This window comes from Salmo salar, chromosome ssa14 (assembly GCF_905237065.1).
Source record: "Salmo salar chromosome ssa14, Ssal_v3.1, whole genome shotgun sequence".
Lineage (NCBI taxonomy): Eukaryota > Metazoa > Chordata > Actinopteri > Salmoniformes > Salmonidae > Salmo > Salmo salar.
In genome coordinates, this window is record NC_059455.1 from 71,271,556 (window position 1) to 71,290,521 (window position 18,966).

The window sequence follows — 18,966 nt, forward strand, 5'->3', positions numbered from 1 at the left end:
ATTGATCTAGTCACTGGTGCTTCCTGCTTTAATTTTTGCTTATAAGCAGGAATCAGGAGGTTAGAATTATGGTCAGATTTGCCAAATGGAGGGCAAGGGAGAGCTTTGTATGCATCGCTGTGTGTGGAGTATAGGTGGGCCAGAGTTATTTTTCCTCTGGTTGCACATTTAACATGCTGATATAAATTTGGTAAAACAGATTTAAGTTTTCCTGCATTAAAGTATCCGGGCTACTAGGAGTGCAGACTCTAGGTGAGTGTTTTCTTGTTTGCTTATGGCGGAATACAGCTCATTCAATGCTGTCTTAGTGCCAGCCTCTGACTGTGGTGGTATGTAAACAGCTACAAAGAATACAGATGAAAACTCTCTCGGTGGGTAGCGTGGTCTACAGCTTATCATGAGATATTCTACTTCAGGCGAGCAATATCTCGAGACTTCCTTAGATATCGTGCACCGGCTGTTGTTTACAAAAGTACATGTACCACCACCCCTTGTCTTACCAGACGCCGCTGTTCTATCCTGCCCGTACATCGTATTTTCGGTCATAATGTAACATTATGTACAAAATAATTTAAAAAATAATTTACAATCGCCTGGGGGCACGTAAAACGGCTTCCTTCTTCTTCAGCGGCATCTTGTGACAAGGTAGGGTTGGTATACAGAAAATAGCCCTATTTGGTAAAAGACAAAGTCCATATTATGGCAAGAAAGCTCAAATAAGCAAAGAGAAATGGCAGTCCATCATTAAGACTTTAAGGTCAGTCAATCCAGAAAATGTCTAGAATTGTGACTGTTTCTTCAAGTGCAGTCACAAATACCATCAAGCACTATGATGAAACTGGCTCTCTTCAGACCACCACAGGAAAGGAAGACCCAGAGTTACCTCTACTGCAGAAGATAAGTTCATTAGAGTTACTAGTGTCACGTCCTGACCAGTGAAAAGGGTCATTTGCCATAGTAGAATGGTCGGGACGTGGCAGGGGGGTTGTTTTGTGTGTTTTGGGGTTTGTTTGTTTCTAGGGGAATGTGTTCTAGTTTTAATTTTCTATGTTTCATTTTCCAGGTTTGGCCGAGTATGGTTTCCAATCAGAGGCAGGTGTCTTTCGTTGTCTCTGATTGGAAGCCATACTTAGGCAGCCTGTTTTCCTTTGGGTTTGTGGGTGGTTGTTTTTCGTATAGTCTATGTACCTTACGGAACTGTTGGCTGTCATTTGTTTTTTCTTGTGAAGTGTTACTCATTAAAAGTAAAGAATGAGCACTCAACATGCTGCGCCTTGGTCTAATCCTTTCGACGCTTGTGACAGAACCACCCACCAAAAGAAGACCAAGCAGCGTGGGAGGAGGTACTTGGAGTCCTGGACCTGGGAGGAAATCCTGGATGGGGCAGGACCCTGGACTAGACCTGGAGAGTATCGCCGCCCGTCGGAGGAGATAGAGGCAGCGAGAGCGGAACGGCGATACTGGGAGGAACAGGCAAGGAAGGAACGGAAGCCCGAGAGGCAGCGGCAAAATATTTTTTTGGGGGGAGGCATACGGGGAGATTGGCAAGGTCGGGGTTGAGACCTGAGCCAACTCCCCGTGCTTACCGTGGGGAGCGAGTGACCAAGCAAGCACTGTATTATGCGGTGATGCGCACTGTGTCGCCGGTGCGCACTCACAGCCCGGTGTGCTCGGTGCAAGCTCCTCACAGTTGCCGTGCTAGAGTTGGCCGTCAGCCAGGAAGAACTGCGCCGGCTCAGCGTGCCTGGTCTCCATTGCATCTCTACGGCCCAGGTTATCCTGCGCCTGCTATACGCACGGTACCCCCCGTTCACCAGCGCAGCACAGTTCGTCCTGTGCCAGCCCCCCGCCCTTGCTGGGCTACAGTGACCATCCAGCCAGGACGGGGTGTGCCAGCCCTGAGCTCCAGACCGGTGCGCCTCCACAGCCCAGTGTGCCCTGTGCTGGCTCTGCGCACCCAGTCTCCTGTGCGTCTCCCCATTCTGGTGAGACCGGTTCCAGCTCCCCGTAGGAGGCCTCCGGTAATGATCAATGGTCCGAAGCCTCCAGCAATAATCCGGACCATTGATCATTACCGGAGGCCTCCTACGGGGAGCTGGAACCGGTCTCACCAGAATGGGGAGACGCACAGGAGACTGATCAATGGTCCGAAGCCTCCAGCAATAATCCATGGCACGAAGCCTCCAGTGATGATCCATGGCCCGGAGCCTGTAGTGTTAATCCATGGCACGAAGCCTCCAGTGATGATCCATGGCCTGGAGCCTGTAGGGATGATCCATGGCACGAAGCCTCCAGTGATGATCCATGGCCCGGAGCCTGTAGGGATGATCCATGGCACGGAGCATGCAGCGAAGGTCCCCAGTCCGGAGCCTCCGGCGAAGCTCCTCAGCCCGGAGCCTCCGGCGACGCTCCTCAGCCCGGAGCCTCCGGCGACGCTCCTCAGCCCGGGGCCTCCGGCGACGCTCCTCAGCCCGGGGCCTCCTGCGATGCCACTCAGCCCGGGGCCTCCAGCGACGGTCTGCAGCCCGGGGCCTCCAGCGACAGTCTGCAGCCTAGCGTCTTCAGCGACGGTCTGCAACCCAGAGTCTTCAGCAACGGTCTGCAGCCCAGAGCCTCCAGCGAGGGTCGGCAGCGCAGAACAGGGGCTACGCCTGTAGCCAGAGCCACCTCCGTAGCTGGAGGATTGGCGGAAGGGTTGGGTGTAGCACTGGAACTGTCGTAGACGGTGGCCACCCTCCCTTCCCTCCCTTTGGGTTTGGGGTTGTTTTTGTGTTTTTTTTTTTTGAGGTGCAGTTGGGGTCTGCACCTTCGGGGGGGGGTACTGTCACGTCCTGACCAGTGAAATGGGTCATTTGCCATAGTAGAATGGTCAGGGCTTGGCAGGGGGGTTGTTTTGTGTGTTTTGGGGTTTGTTTGTTTCTAGGGGAATGTGTTCTAGTTTTACTTTTCTATGTTTCATTTTCCAGGTTTGGCCGAGTATGGTTTCCAATCAGAGGCAGGTGTCTTTCGTTGTCTCTGATTGGAAGCCATACTTAGGCAGCCTGTTTTCCTTTGAGTTTGTGGGTGGTTGTTTTCCGTATAGTCTATGTATCTTACGGAACTGTTGGCTGTCGTTTGTTTTTTCTTGTGAAGTGTTACTCATTAAAAGTAAAGAATGAGCACTCAACACGCTGCGCCTTGGTCTAATCCTTTCGACGCTGGTGACAAATAGCCTCAGAGTTCAAGTAACAGACACATCTCAACATCAACTGTTCAGAGGAGACTGTGTCAATCAGGTCTTCATGGTTTAATTGCTGCAAAGAAACCACTACTAAAGGACACCAATAATAAGAAGAGACTTGCTTGGGCCAAGAAACATGAGCAATGGACATTAGACTGGTGGATATCTGTCCAAATTTCTGATTTGGTTCCAATCGCCATGTCTTTGTGAGACACAGAGTAGGTGAACGGAGGATCTCCGTATGTGTGTTTCCCACCGTGAAGCATGGAGAAGGAGGTGTGATGGTGTGGGGGGCTTTGCTGGTGACACTGTCTGTGATTTCTTTAGAATTCAAGCATTCCGCAGTGATACGCCATCCCATCTGGTTTGCGCTTCGTGGGACTATCATTTGTTTTTTAACAGGACAATGACCCAAAACACAAGGGCTATTCGACTAAGAAGGAGAGTGATGTTGTTGCATCCGATGACCTGGCCTCCACAATCAGCCGACCTCAACCCAATTGAAATGGTTTGCGATGAGTTGGACGGCAGAGTGAAGAAAAAGCAGCCAACAAGTGCTCAGCATGTGTGGGAACTCCTTCAAGACTGTTGGAAAAGTATTCCAGGTGAAGCTGGTTGAGAGCATGCCAGGAGTGTGCAAAGCTGTCATCAAGGCAAAGAGTGGCTACTTTGAAGAATCTAAAAACTAAAATATATTTTCATAATTTTAACACTTTTTTGGTTACTACATGATTCCAAATGTTTTATTTCATACTTTTGATGTCTTCACAATTTTTCTTAAATGTAGAAAATAGTAAAAATAAAGAAAAACTCTTGAATGAGTAGGTGTTTCCAAACTTTTGACTGGTACTGTATGTCAAATAAGCACTTACTTCCATACAGAGAGAATACTGCTGGCTCTCACTCGCAATTCAGCCCCATTTTGTCAACATATTAAAGTCTGACTCCTCAGGTCAGAATTGTATATTGGAATACATGCTTTATTGAGTGGGTAGAGTCCTATTGTCCCGTAGACTGCAGAAAAAAGTCCTGTCTTTCTTTATGATTGAAATATCAATTTGACAATGGTCTATTCCCTCTAGCTTTGAGGGTTTCTTTTGGACAGGTGCTTTAGCTTCTTCTGACACTCTGGGTGAAGGTGGTGTGACTACTTCACTAACTCTACATGTTTCTTATTTCTCTTGCTTCTTCAGATGTATGCCAATGCTGAGGTATTTATCTTTCTTCCTTTTTTTCTTGGTGTTTTTTGGGGCAAATAATCTACTTCAATGCTCTGTTGCCTAATTGCCTTGATGCTTTGTTACTTTAGTGGCACAATCAAACTCTGGCTGGAGTAAGAAGCTTCTCCACTCCCCTCAGAGTGGCCTTCACTCCTTCTCATGTACTCATCGACTGTGGTGTCTCTTCTCCCTCCAGCCTGACCCCAAGCCTATCCCTGGCCCTCCCGGTCCCACCGGCCCTGAGGGGCCCCGGGGGCCACATGGAGAGGACGGCAGAGACGGTAGAGATGTAAGTCTATCCACCCCATCCAAACTACATGTAGAATGAGGAATTAACCATAGCGTTATGTAATTTACCATGCTGGATATTTCCTCAAACTGCGTGAATTGGTAAGATATCTTAGGCAGACAGTATGCACTTTTCTTATTTCTCTATTATCAATGACTAGAATGGATAACAACTGTCTTTCTTTTTTCTTGCAGGGCCTTCCAGGTTCACCTGGCAGTGCTGGCACTTCTGTAAGTACGAGATGTCATATTATTAAATGTGTTTCATTCTTTAAGTATTTATTTGACTCTTTGTTGCCATCCTGTAGCTCAACCTCATTACTTACAATCAATTTAGCTGCAAAAATAGATCAGTATTCTCTCCTCCACCTTGCCTGCCTCTTATCGCTCTCTCTCTCTGTCTGTCCTGATGAGAATTGCACATCTTTCATTGATTAAACACTGACTGGCACTGCCACAGTATATCTTAGCAACAGCGGCGAGCGATGCAGACGGATGATAAAGCTGTTTGTCAGATTTCTTGTGTACAGAGCCCTACTTATATATGGCTGTGGTTGTATCTGTAACTCAGCTGTCTGCTGTGTCTGTTACAAGGCTGTCAGTTGAATATGTTAGTCAGCTAGCTGTCTGTTGTATCTGTTACTAGGCTGTGTATTGTATCTGTTACTAGGATGTCTGTCGTGTCTGTAACTCAGCTGTCTGTTGTGTCTGTTACTAGGCTGTGTGTTGTATCTGTTACTAGGCTGTGTGTTGTGTCTGTTACTAGGCTGTGTGTTGTGTCGGTTACTAGGCTGTTTGTTGTATCTGTTACTAGGCTGTGTGTTGTATCTGTTACTAGGATGTCTGTCGTGTCTGTAACTCAGCTGTCTGTTGTGTCTGTTACTAGGCTGTGTGTTGTATCTGTTACTAGGCTGTGTGTTGTGTCTGTTACTAGGCTGTGTGTTGTGTCGGTTACTAGGCTGTGTGTTGTATCTGTTGCTAGCCTGTGTGTTGTATCTGTTACTAGGCTGTGTGTTGTATCTGTTACTAGGTTGTGTGTTGTGTCTGTTACTAGGCTGTCTGTTGTGACTGTTACCAGGATGTGTGTTGTGTCTGTTACTAGGATGTGTGTTGTGTCTGTTACTAGGTTGTGTGTTGTGTCTGTTACTAGGCTGTCTGTTGTGACTGTTACTAGGCTGTGTGTTGTATCTGTTACTAGGCTGTGTGTTGTATCTGTTACTAGGCTGTTTGTTGTATCTGTTACTAGGCTTTGTTGTATCTGTTACTAGGCTGTCAGTTGTATCTGTAACTCAGCTGTGTGTTGTGTCTGTTACTAGGCTGTTTGTTGTGTCTGTTACTAGGCTGTGTGTTGTATCTGTTGCTAGGCTGCCTGTTGTGTCTGTTACTAGGATGTGTGTTGTATCTGTTACTAGGCTGTTTGTTGTATCTGTAACTCAGCTGTGTGTTGTGTCTGTTACTAGGCTGTTTGTTGTATCTATTACTAGGATGTGTGTTGTATCTGTTACTAGGCTGTCAGTTGTGTCTGTAACTCAGCTGTCGGTTGCGTCTGTAACTCGGCTGTCGGTTGCGTCTGTAACTCGGCTCTCGGTTGCGTCTGTAACTCAGCTGTCGGTTGCGTCTGTAACTCGGCTGTCGGTTGCGTCTGTAACTCGGCTGTCGGTTGCGTCTGTAACTCGGCTGTCGGTTGCGTCTGTAACTCGGCTGTCGGTTGCGTCTGTAACTCGGCTGTCGGTTGCGTCTGTAACTCGGCTGTCGGTTGCGTCTGTAACTCGGCTGTCGGGTGTGTCTGTAACTCGGCTGTCGGTTGCGTCTGTAACTCGGTTGTCGGTTGTGTCTGTAACTCTGCTGTCTGTTGTGTCTGTTTCTCAGGGGGCCAAAGGGGACAAGGGGGAGATCGGTCTTCCTGGACATAGAGGCATGCCTGGCCTACCAGGAGCTGCTGTAAGCATCACTACCTCCTACTGTACCACACACAACACACCTCCTGTCACACACTCAACCTCTATTTTGTCTTGTGGAGCAAGACAGGGTAGTTCTCTATCACCTTATTCATTGAACCGTTAACAGCAGCTATCCACCACTCAACTGATATTATTAGAATTCAAGCTGGTGGCGAGAGAACATTTTAGTTTGTAGATTGTGTGTGAATCAATGATTTCTTCTCTTTTTAATGAAGGGAATGCCTGGTTCCATGGGCCCAAGAGGACCTGTGGGTGAGAGAGTGAGTTTTTTTTCTTACCAGAACCTACTAAAGAAACTATGTCTTCCTAATAACTGTAACAGCAGGGACAATGTTAACTAATATCTGACTGCTCTGTGTCTAATAACAGGGACTTCAAGGTTTTCCTGGGCCAGCAGGCTCTCCTGTAAGTATCCACTATCTTTGTCATCTTTAGATCGTCAGATATTAATGGAAACATTTTTCTGACATGTATAGCCATGAAGCAATGGAACATGTCAGACCACTTCATTCTATAGCTAAATAATATGATTTGTCTGATAGCGCTTTCTCTCATTTCCCAGGGACCTGAGACAGCTGGACCTCCCGTATGTACTACAAACTCTTCAACATGTTCTAAATGGCATTAAATGGCATTAAGACAGCATACAGTACTTTAATCGAGCCCTACTAAGGGGCTATAGAATAATTGTATAACTTGTGTATGTCGCTCCCTACAGGGCCCACCTGGGAAAGCAGGAACTCCAGGAGACGAGGGGAACATTGGGCCTGAGGTCAGTGTTCAAATAAGGATCACATCCTACATAACTACAGTATATAACTGATTAACAAGAACACATCCAGCAAAAAAAACATACAGGATATGTTTAAAGTTTTCTTAGTCATATGTACAGGATTTGACAATACCACAATACAATATGTGCAGGATTTTTGACAATAACAAATAATAAAATATAAAAGTATGAACATAAAGTAAATGGATCAGTAGAATAGAATACAAATTTTAGCATAATGTGCTGCCTTCTGTACTGTTTCATTGGTCCTTTTGATATCCTGTGGACAATTTTGTTACTAATCTATATCAGACTTTTCAGAAGTCTGAAATGTCTAGAAGGACATTTCAGGTGTTTGAGCTCTAAATGCAATGATCTATTGTTATCAGGGTGCCCCTGGGCCTAGAGGGGGTCTGGGTCTCCCTGGTCCCCCTGGTCAACCAGGACCACCTGGACCTGTGGTAAGTACTGATGCTAACCTCTTACTTATGGATCTAACCTGAAATAAGTGAATTCAACATCTGTATCATCATGTGAATTGAGTCTGACCTATGTTTCTATCTGTTGAGGTTTCAGATGTAGCTTTGTCTCTTTGGTCTTTCCCATTAACCTAAGTCTTTTTTTATCCATATTGTCATAAGAGTTCTCTCCAATTATTATACTGACGTCTTAACCCTGATGTAGAGTGATAATCAGTATCACTCCTGCATTACTTGACACTGATTGCACAGCCTCGAATGCTGGAGATCTTTGCTGTAGTGTCTGTAGACATCTACACTCTGTTTTAGATGTCACTCCATAGAGATGTGTGCTGTTGTATCTCTGTCACTCACTCTGCTGTGTTTTAGGGACCACCTGGGGCTGGCAAAGCTGAGGGGAGTGGAGAAGATGTGAGTCTCTTTTTACCATCTTTCACATGGTTAAACCATCTTGCACAGGGTTACTGTAAATCATCCTTCACATGGTTAAACCATCTTGCACAGGGTTACTGTAAATCATCGTTCACATGGTTAAACCATCTTGCACACGGTTACTGTAAATCATCTTTCACGTGGTTAAACCGTCTTTCACAGGGTTACTGTAAATCATCTTTCACAGGGTTAAACTATCTTTCACAGAGATTCCTAAAGATTGGAAAGCGGCCCTCTTCAAAGGGGCAGACACTCTAGACCCTATCCATCCTGCCCTGCCTTTCTAAAGTCTTCGAAAGCCAAGTGAACAAACAGATCACCAACCATTTCGAATCCCACCGTACCTTCTCCACTATGCAATCCGGTTTCCGAGCTGGTCATGGGTGCACCTCAGCCACTCTCAAGGTCCTAAACAATATCATAACCGCCATCGATAAAAGAGAGTACTGTTCAGCCGTTTTCATCGACCTGGCCAAGGCTTTCGACTCTGTCAATCACTGTATTCTTATCGGCAGACTCAACAGCCTTGGTTTCTCTAATGACTGCCTCGCCTGGTTCACTAACTACTTCGCAGATAGAGTTCAGTGTGTCAAATCGGAGGGCCTGTTGTCCGGACCTCTGGCTGTCTCTATGGGGGTGCCACAAAGTTCAATTCTCGGGCCGGCTCTTTTCTCTGTACATATCAATGATGTCGCTCTTGCTGCGGGTGATGCTTTGATCCACCTCTACACAGACGACACCATTCTGTATACAACTGGCTCTTCTTTGGACACTGTGTTAACTTCTTGGGGCTATGTGGGATGCTAGCGTGCCACCCGTGGTGCACCCTATCAACAGCAGGTGCATTTCAAGAGCGGCAAATTTGAAACCAAATAAATGTCAAAATTCAAATTTTTCAAACATACAACTATCTTACACCCTTTGAAAGATAAACATCTCCTTAATCTAACCACGTTATCCGATTTCAAAAAGGTTTTACGGCGAAAGCATAAAGTTAGATTATGTTAGGAGAGTACATTGACAATAGCTGTGTGTAATGTTTTGTCAATTCAAAGCCAGGCGTCACCAAAACCATAAAACCAGCTAAAATGATGCACTAACCTTTTACAATCTCCATCAGATGACACTCCTAGGACATTATGTTAGACAATGCATGCATTTTTAGTTCTATCAAGTTCATATTTATATCCAAAAACAGCGTTTTACTATGGCATTGATGTTGAGGAAATCGTTTCCCTCCAATAACCGGCAGTCAAGTCAGCACCACAAATTAAATAATTAAAATTAGAAAACATTGGTAAAATATTATATTGTCATTTAAAGAATTATAGATTTACATCTCTTGAACGCAATCAACTTGCCAGATTTAAAAATAACCTTACTGGGAAATCACACTTTGCAATAATCTGAGCACTGCGCCCAGAAAAATATGCTTTGCTATACAGACAAACGGCCATGTTGGAGAGATCTAAAATCGAAAATACTATGTAAATAATCCATTACCTTTGATTCTCTTCATCAGATGTCACTTCCAGGAATCCCAGGTCCATAACGAATGTAGTTTTGTTCAAAAAAGCTCATCATTTATATCCAAAAAGCTCCGTGTTGTTAGCACATGATCTAAGCCAGCCGGACTTCTCGTCATGAACGAGGGGAAAAAATATATTTACGTTCGTTCAAACATGTCAAACGTTGTATAGCATAAATCATTAGTGCCTTTTTTAACCAGAACATGAATAATATTCAAGGTGGACGAATGCATTCTCTTTTATAACGTATTGGAACGAGGGTACCCAACATGAACTCGCGCCAGAGTCTAATCGGCCATCACCGTTCCATGGCTCTTGTTCGGTCAGATCTCACAGTAAAAGACTCAAAACACTTTGTAAAGGCTGGTGACATCTAGTGGAAGCAATAGGAAGTGCCAAAACATTAATCAACCCCTGTGTGTTTCAATGGCATAGGCTTAAAGGTAATTCAACACATCAGGTATCCACTTCCTGTCAGAAAATGTCTCAGGGTTTTGCCTGCCAAATGAGTTCTGTTATACTCACAGACACCATTCAAACAGTTTTAGAAACTTTAGGGTGTTTTCTATCCATATATAATAAGTATATGCATATTCTAGTTACTGGGTAGGATTAGTAAGCAGATTAAATCGGGTACGTTTTTTTATCCAGCCGTGAAAATACTGCCCCCTAGCCCCAACAGGTTAACAATCCTCCAAATGAGCTTCAATGCCATACAACACTCCTTCCGTGGCCTCCAACTGCTCTTAAAGGCTAGTAAAACGAAATGCGTGCTCTTCAACCGATCTCTGCCCGCACCCGCCTGCCTGATTAGCATCACTACTCTGGACGGTTCTGACTTAGAATATGTGGACAACTACAAATACCTAGGTGTCTGGCTAGACTGTAAACTCTCCTTCCAGACTCATATTAAGCATCTCCAATCCAAAATTAAATCTAGAATCGACTTCCTATTTCACAACAAAGCCTCCTTCACTCATGCTGCCAAACATACCCTCGTAAAACTGACCATCCTACCGATCCTTGACTTTGGTGATGTCATTTACAAAATAGCCTCCAACACTCTACTCAGCAAATAGGATGCAGTCTTTCACAGTGCCATCCGCTTTGTCACCAAAGCCCCATATACTACCCACCACTGTGACCTGTATGCTCTCGTTGGCTGGTCTTCGCTACATATTCATCGCCAAACCCACTTGCTCCAGGTCATCTATAAGTCTTTGCTAGGTAAAGCTCCGCCTTATCTCAGCTCACTGGTCACCATAGCAACACCCACCCGTAGCACGCGCTCCAACAGGTATATTTCACTGGTCATCCCCAAAGCCAACACCTCCTTTGGCGGCCTTTCCTTCCAGTTCTCTGCTGCCAATGACTGGAACAAATTGCAAAAATCACTGAAGTTGGAGACTTATATCTCCCTCACTAACTTTAAGCATCAGCTGTCAGAGCAGCTTACCGATCGCTGCAGCTGTACACAGCCCATCTGTAAATAGCCCTTCCAACCAACTACCTACCTCATCCCCATATTTGTTTTTGTTTTTCTGCTCTTTTGCACACCAGTATTTCTACTTGCACATCCTCATCTGCACATCTATCACTCCAGTGTTAATTGCTAAATTGTAATTACTTTGCCACTATGGCCTATTTATTACCTTACCTCCTTACTTCACTTGCACACACTGTATACAGATTTTTCTATTGTTTTATTGACTGTACGTTTGTTTATCCCATGTGTAACTCTGTGTTGTTGTTTTTGTCACACTGCTTTGCTTTATCTTGGCCAGGTCGCAGTTGTAAATGAGAACTTGTTCTCAACTGGCCTACCTGGTTAAATAAAGGTGAAATAAAAAAATAAAAAATAAATTCACAGGGTTAAACCATCTTTCACAGTGTCTGCTAGGTCAGGGGTCTCCAACCCTGTTCCTGGAGAGCTACCCTTCTGTAAGTTTTTGCCCCAACCCCCATTTATAGCTAACTTGGCTCAGTTTAATCAACCAGCTAATTATTATAATCAGGTGTGCTAGAGTAGAGTTGGAGTGGAAACCTACAGGACGGTAGCTCTTCGGGGACAGGGTTGGAGAGCCCTGGACTAAGTGCTTCAGAGCCTAATGTTGCTGCAATAACTATACTTCAGATTAATTCACACTTCTTTTATAAACTGTTGTTGTTGCTGTCATTTAATTCTGACAAACCTGCATGTGGAAAATTGGTAGCTTAAGTGTTCTTCGGTCAGTAGCTATCGAATAGGAGGTGAGCCCCTTGCAGGTGTAGTGATAATGTAATATCTGTGTCTGTCTGTTTGTTTGCAGTGCCCTGCTGCCTGTCCAGCTGGACCACAGGGAAGCCCAGGGCTACCAGGGATAAAGGTGAGGAATCTTAATGACAGACACTGAGTGAGTACATACAGTGGCTTGTGAAAGTGTTCACCCCCTTTGTCATTTTTCCTATTTTGTTGCCTTACAACCTGGAATTTAAATATATTTTGGGGGGGTTGTATCATGTGATTTACACAACATGCCTACCACTTTAAAAATGCTAAATATTTTTAATGTTGAAACAAACAAGAAATAAGACAAAAAAACGGAAAACATAGCTATTCACCCCCCCAAAGTCAATACTTTGTAGAGCCACCTTTTGCAGAAATTACAGCTACAAGTCTCTTGGTATGTGTCCATAAGCTTGGCACATCTAGCCACTGGGATTTTTGCCTATTCTTCAAGGCAAAACTGCTCCAGCTCTTTCAAGTTGGATGGGTTCCGCTGGTGTACAGCAATCTTTGTCATACCACCGATTCTCAATTGGATTGAGGTCTGGGCTTTGACTAGGCCATTTCAATACATTTAAATATTTCCCCTTAAACCACTCGAGTGTTTCTTTAGCAGTATGCTTAGGGTCATTGTCCTGCTGGAAGGTGAACCTCCGGCCCAGTCTCAAATCTCTGGAAGACTGAAACAGGTTTCCCTCAAGAATTTCCCTGTATTTAGCACCATCCATCATTCCTTCAATTCTGACCAGTTTCCCAGTCCCTGTAGATGAAAACATCCCCACAGCATGATGCTGCCACCACCATGCTTCACTGTGGGGATGGTATTCTCGGGGTGATGAGAGATGTTGGGTTTGCGCCAGACATAGCGTTTTCCTTGATGGCCAAAAAGCTACATTTTAGTCTAATCTGACCAGAGTACCTTCTTCCATATGTTTGGGGAGTCTCCCACATGCCTTTTGGCAAACATCAAACGTGGTTGCTTATTTTTGTTCTATAAGCAATGGCTTTTTTCTGGCCACTCTTCCGTAAAGCCCATATCTGTGGAGTGTACGACTTAAAGTGGTCCTATGGACAGATACTCCAATCTCCGCTGTGGAGCTTTGCAGCTCCTTCAGGGTTATCTTTGGTCTCTTTGTTGCCTCTGATTAATGCCCTCCTTGCCTGGTCTGTGAGTGTTGGTGGCCCTCTCTTGGAGGTTTGTTGTGGTGCCATATTCTTTCCATTTTTTATAATGAATGACGCTCCGTGGGCTGTTCAATGTTTCTGATATTTTTTTATTACAAACCCTGATCTGTACTTCTCCACAACTTTGTCCCTGACGTTTTTGGAGAGCTCCTTGGTCTTCATGATGCCGTTTACTTGGTGGTGCCCCTTGCTTAGTGGTGTTGCAGACTCTGGGGCCTTTCAGAACAGGTGTATATATACTGAGCTAATGTGACAGATCATGTGACACTTAGATTGCACACAGGTGGACTTTATTTAACTAATTATGTAACTTCTGTAGGTAATTGGTTACACCAGATCTTATTTAGGGGCTTCATAGCACGCACCACATACATATGCACGCACCACTTTTCAGTTTTCTTTTTTTTTAGGGTTTTGAAATAAGTTATTTTTTAAATTTCACTTCACCAATTTGGACTATTTTGTGCATGTCCATTACATGAAATCCAAATAAAAATCAGTTTAAATTACAGGTTGTGATACAACAAAATAGGAAAAACGCCAAGGGGGATGAATATTTTTGCAGGGCACTGTACCTGGCTTTGAGCAACAGAGCCCTTATCATCATTTACACCATTGTGGTCACTGGTTTTCTCTCAGATACCAGTATCTAATAATTGAATGGATTGATGTACTGTAGGGCTTTTCCAGATTCTCAAAGTACTTAACATTTTAGGGGGAAACTCACCGTGTGAACTACCAATGTGTAGAGCGTCTGATAGTAGTTTGATGACATTCAGTCTAAACTGGATTGCTATGTCTTTTCTAGGGGCACAAGGGATTACCAGGTACTGATGGAGCTGCAGGGGAAGCTGGACAAAAGGTATGACAAGCAATTCTCAATTCTCATGTTTAGTGAAGAAGTGTGATGTTTGACAATGTGCTTAAGTACAGTACATTGGGTGGTTAGGATGATTATGCAAGCATACAAATCGCTACATGTGAGTATTTGTGCTTTTCCTATGTTGCTAATCCACAGGGTGAGCCAGGACCATCTGGGGTGCAGGGCCTACCAGGCAAGATGGGAGATGATGTAAGAACCGTACTTGCTCTGAAAAATACAGTTGAAGTCAGAAGTTTACATAAACTTAGGTTGGAGTCATTAAAACTCGTTTTTCAACCACTCCACAAATTTCTTGTCAACAAACTATAGTTTTGGAAAGTCAGTTAGGACATCTACTTTGTGCATGACACAAGTAATTTTTCCGAACAATTGTTTACAGACAGATTATTTCACTTATAATTCACTGTATCACAATTCCAGTGGGTCAGAAGTTTACATAAACTAAGTTGACTGTGCCTTTAAACAGCTTGGAAAATTCCAGAAAAGTGTGTCATGGCTTTAGAAACTTCTGATAGGCTAATTGACATAATTTGCGTCAATTGGAGGTGTACTTGTGGATGTATTTCAAGGCCTACCTTCAAACTCAGTGCCTCTTTGCTTGACATCATGAGAAAATCAAAAGAAGACCTCAGAAAAGAAATTGCACACCTCCACAAGTCTGGTTCATCCTTGGGAGCAATTTCCAAATGCCTGAAGGTACCACGTTCATCTGTACAAACAATAGTACGCAAGTATAAACACCATGGGACCATGCAGCCGTCATACCGCTCAGAAAGGAGACGTGTTCTGTCTCCTAGAGATTGACGTACTTTGGTGCGAAAAGAGCAAATCAATCCCAGAACAACCGCAAAAGACCTTGTGAAGATGCTGGAGGAAACAGGTACAAAAGTATCTATATCCACAGTAAAACAGGTCCTATGTCGACATAACCTGAAAGGCAGCTTAGCAAGGAAGAAGCCACTGCCCCCAAAACCGCCATAAAAAAGCCAGACTACGGCTTGCAACTGCATATGGGGACAAAGATCATACATTTTGGAGAAATGTCCTCTGGTCTGATGAAACAAAAATAGAACTGTTTGTCCATAATGACCATCGTTATGTTTGGAGGAAGAAGGGGGAGGCTTGCAATGCCGAAGAACACCATCCCAACCGTGAAGCACAGGGGGTGGCAGCATCATGTTGTGGGTGTGCTTTGCTGCAGGAGGGACTTCTGCACTTCACAAAATAGATGGCATCATAAGAGGGGAAAATTATGTGGATATATTGAAGCAACATCTCAAGACATCAGTCAGGAAGTTAAAGCTTGGTCGCAAATGGGTCTTCTAAATGGACAATGACCCTAAGCATACTTCCAAAGTTGTGGCAAAATGGCTTAAGAACAACAAAATCAAGGTATTGGAGTGGCCATCACAAAGCCCTGACCTCATCCAAAAGAACATTTGTGGGCAGAACTGAAAAAGCCTGTCCGGGCAAGGAGGCCGACAAACCTGATTCAGTTACACCAGCTCTGTCAGGAGGAATTGGCCAACATTCACCCAACTTATTGTGGGAAGCTTGTGGAAGGCTACCTTCTCTCTACTATTATTCTGACATTTCACATTCTTAAAATAAAGTAGTGATCCTAAGTGACCTAAGACAGGGAATTTTTTACTAGGATTTAATGTCAGGAATTGTGAAAAACTGAGTTTATATGTATTTGGCTAAGGTGTATGTGAACTTCCGACTTCAACTGTACCAACACCTATAGGCTGGTCTATTCTACCTCACTGTCTGATAATGAAAATCCCAAAGTATCTACTTCTGTTTTTCTGTTCCAAGCTGAACATAGGTAATGAGAATACCGACATGTTACATAGGATTTCTGCCTTAAGCGCAACATTTGTATCTTGCACATTCAAAGATGGTACATAGGATTTCTGCTTCAAGTGGAAATTGCTCATACAACCAGCCATTTCTAACTGATTAATGTGTTTGCTGCGCATCACTGTGAATCATATGAAATATAATTCATTTTAACGTCTGTAATACATTCCAGGGACAAAGAGGTCCTATTGGTTTTCCTGGTACTCTTGGAGAGAAAGGAGACAGGGTAAGGGTTTAAAACAATATTTACTGCAAGTCTTATTGACGTTTTACTCTAGTGTTTAAAGTCTTAAACTCACCATCTGTGTTCTCTGCACCACTCAGGGTCCCCCTGGTTTCAACGGCATCCCAGGACCCACTGGACCACCGGGATCTCCTGTAAGCACTACTCATTTAATTAACTCAATCAATTATACCTGCCATTTTCAATGTCCATAGGCGGACTGGAGGACAGACTGTGGTTGACATCACCTAGGGCTGAAGAGTGTTTTCCAAAATGTCTGCCGTTATGTACTGTAGTGACTGACCACCTGTCTTCTTTTAGGGTGTGGAGGGCAGTCGTGGACGTCAGGGTCTGGAGGGAGAAAAAGGTGATGATGTGAGTATCTCCTCTCTTCTACCTCTAGAGGTTTTTCTTTTTGTTTGCCTTAAATTGTTTCATGGTTCATTGCATGTGTGTTTTCTTAGGGAGCGATCGGTCCTCAAGGAGATCAGGGTCCTGTTGGTGCAAAGGGAGACACTGTGAGTAAACAAACAATACAACATAAACAATGTCCTTACCAATAAAGTATCACATGCATGTGAGATCCTTTTGTATTGTTAGTTGTATAGTTAGATTCCCATGAATAATTAACATTTTGGAACATCTTATCTCTTATGAGTGTGATTATGATGCGGAGTGGTGGTGTTGTTGTTATTGTTGTTGTTGTGATCATTGATGAACTGTGGTTACAGGGTACTCCTGGGAAAGATGGCATGGATGGACTCCCTGGAGTGGATGGAGCTAAAGTTAGTCTACTCTTTGACTACTATACATATATAGTTTAAATAAAGAGTATGTATCCAGTCTTACAAGATCTGTCAAGAAATCATTAGTTTATACTATAAACATCCCTGTCATCTTTCTAACAGGGGGAGGCTGGCATTCCCGGGACTGTGGGAATCAGGGGTATGGTCGGAATTCCAGTGAGTGTAATATTAATCTGGGACATTTGTCTTTAAATATTATTCATTTACAAATGTCGTTATAGATTAGATGACCTTACAAGATTTTGCTGGTATTTATAAGAAAGCAAAAGCTGTGAAAATCAATAGTGCGGTTATCTCCCAGTCAAACCATACTGCAGGCCAGATGAATAAATCATTTAGAAGCAAACAGCCAAGCGGAAAGAAAATCCAATAAAACCACAACCTTCCCATCATAGCCTGTCTGGCTGCAAGGTTATACAGGTCAGAGGACATGGCAGAGAAAACAGAATCAACAGAAACAACACAACAAGGAAGTAGTCTATCCCTAATGTCGTAGTTCTTTCAAAAATACCAATATACTGTCTGGAATTCTGAGGATATCCTGTGTTATTTCTCTAGGGGTTACCAGGAAAGCAGGGGCTAGTTGGAGCTGGAGGTGCCAAGGTGAAGTGTGTGACTGTGTGTCTGCCTGTGACTTTGTGGGTGCATGCCTGTCTTGGGTACAGTTTCATTCCTTGTGTTTCTCTATTGTAAAATAGTATGTTTTTTTTGTACAGGGTGATACAGGAGATGACGGACCAGTAGGACCAATCGGAGTTCCTGGGAAGACAGTGAGTATCAAATTTCACACTTCAGGGTTTACTATCACTCAACACTGCTAGCCATGACTGTGGATCCATATTCTACTGATGGTGCTGAAGAGGCTTAATAAGACTGTCGTGGTTGTTTAGGGGGCAACTGGACCAGCAGGAGAAGATGGACAACCAGGAGACAAGGGAGCTTCTGTAAGTTGACCATATGTAACATTTGATTCTAGTTCTACTGCTTATAATAATTGGTTATTAAATATACATGCCAGTAGTCATTTCTTATTCATATATTCAACTAGGATTGTCATGCATACTGCTCTTCAATAACAACCCCTATCTGACGGTAACAATGAGCTGATAGCTAACCTCACATAAACCCACCAGACATAGTTAGTTACATTTAATTTATCCTGCATCACTCTCCTCAGGGTGAGACAGGAAAGCAGGGACCAGTGGGGGTCACAGGTGATACAGGCATCCAGGGTGACAAAGGGGACAAAGGTGACACTGGTGAAAAAGGACTGAAAGGTCACACTGGATATAACGGAGACCAGGTAAGTTCTGATGTGTAGCTTACTGTTTTGGTAATAGTTGTCCGTTTGTAAATGAAAGGGTTTGAATGACTTCTAATTTCCTGTGCCTTGTTCCTAGGGTCCTATTGGTCCCGTTGGCCCAAAGGGAAGTAAAGTAAGTCTATGGATTCACGCCAAAACCATATATAATGTCAATGATAATGCAGTATGCTTTTGTAAGATACAGTATCTGTATTGACAATCTTACTGCTGTCCACAGGGTGATCCAGGTCTTACAGGAGATGCTGGAGTCAAGGGAGACCAGGTATATGTTCTACTGAGAGATACATTTGATCTAGCTTTAGTATTCCCCAGTATTTATAGTGACTACAATGGTCCTAATTCAATCCATTGTTGTTTCTATAGGGTCCTCCTGGTGTTCCTGGAATCAAAGGAGAGGTACAGAACAATGTTACAAATCAACTGATTGACTGGTTGATTGATTGATGGGTGGAATAATTGAATGCGTTATGGTATAGAGTTAACATTGAAGTCGTGTTGCATTGTCCACTCGCCTC

The 18,966-nt window shown here is 43.7% G+C and overlaps 1 protein-coding gene across 2 annotated transcripts in view; it reads left to right on the top strand.

Moving 5' to 3' along the window:
• LOC106570217 (collagen alpha-1(IX) chain) overlaps positions 1-18,966 on the top strand; it is a 38,806-nt gene that overhangs the window by 17,291 nt on the left and 2,549 nt on the right. Inside the window, exons 8-33 of one of the 2 annotated variants that reach the window (XM_014142303.2) lie at positions 4,414-4,431; positions 4,637-4,729; positions 4,924-4,959; positions 6,598-6,669; positions 6,905-6,949; positions 7,059-7,094; positions 7,252-7,275; positions 7,408-7,461; positions 7,851-7,922; positions 8,310-8,351; positions 12,211-12,267; positions 14,161-14,214; positions 14,371-14,424; positions 16,271-16,324; positions 16,423-16,476; positions 16,643-16,696; positions 16,786-16,839; positions 17,053-17,106; positions 17,230-17,283; positions 17,686-17,730; positions 17,844-17,897; positions 18,018-18,071; positions 18,305-18,430; positions 18,528-18,563; positions 18,669-18,713; positions 18,815-18,847. In XM_014142303.2, the coding sequence (XP_013997778.2) occupies positions 4,414-4,431; positions 4,637-4,729; positions 4,924-4,959; positions 6,598-6,669; positions 6,905-6,949; positions 7,059-7,094; positions 7,252-7,275; positions 7,408-7,461; positions 7,851-7,922; positions 8,310-8,351; positions 12,211-12,267; positions 14,161-14,214; positions 14,371-14,424; positions 16,271-16,324; positions 16,423-16,476; positions 16,643-16,696; positions 16,786-16,839; positions 17,053-17,106; positions 17,230-17,283; positions 17,686-17,730; positions 17,844-17,897; positions 18,018-18,071; positions 18,305-18,430; positions 18,528-18,563; positions 18,669-18,713; positions 18,815-18,847 (1,374 nt within the window). The remainder of the gene's footprint in view (positions 1-4,413; positions 4,432-4,636; positions 4,730-4,923; positions 4,960-6,597; positions 6,670-6,904; positions 6,950-7,058; positions 7,095-7,251; positions 7,276-7,407; positions 7,462-7,850; positions 7,923-8,309; positions 8,352-12,210; positions 12,268-14,160; positions 14,215-14,370; positions 14,425-16,270; positions 16,325-16,422; positions 16,477-16,642; positions 16,697-16,785; positions 16,840-17,052; positions 17,107-17,229; positions 17,284-17,685; positions 17,731-17,843; positions 17,898-18,017; positions 18,072-18,304; positions 18,431-18,527; positions 18,564-18,668; positions 18,714-18,814; positions 18,848-18,966) is intronic. The other variant, XM_014142304.2, reaches the window with a different exon arrangement.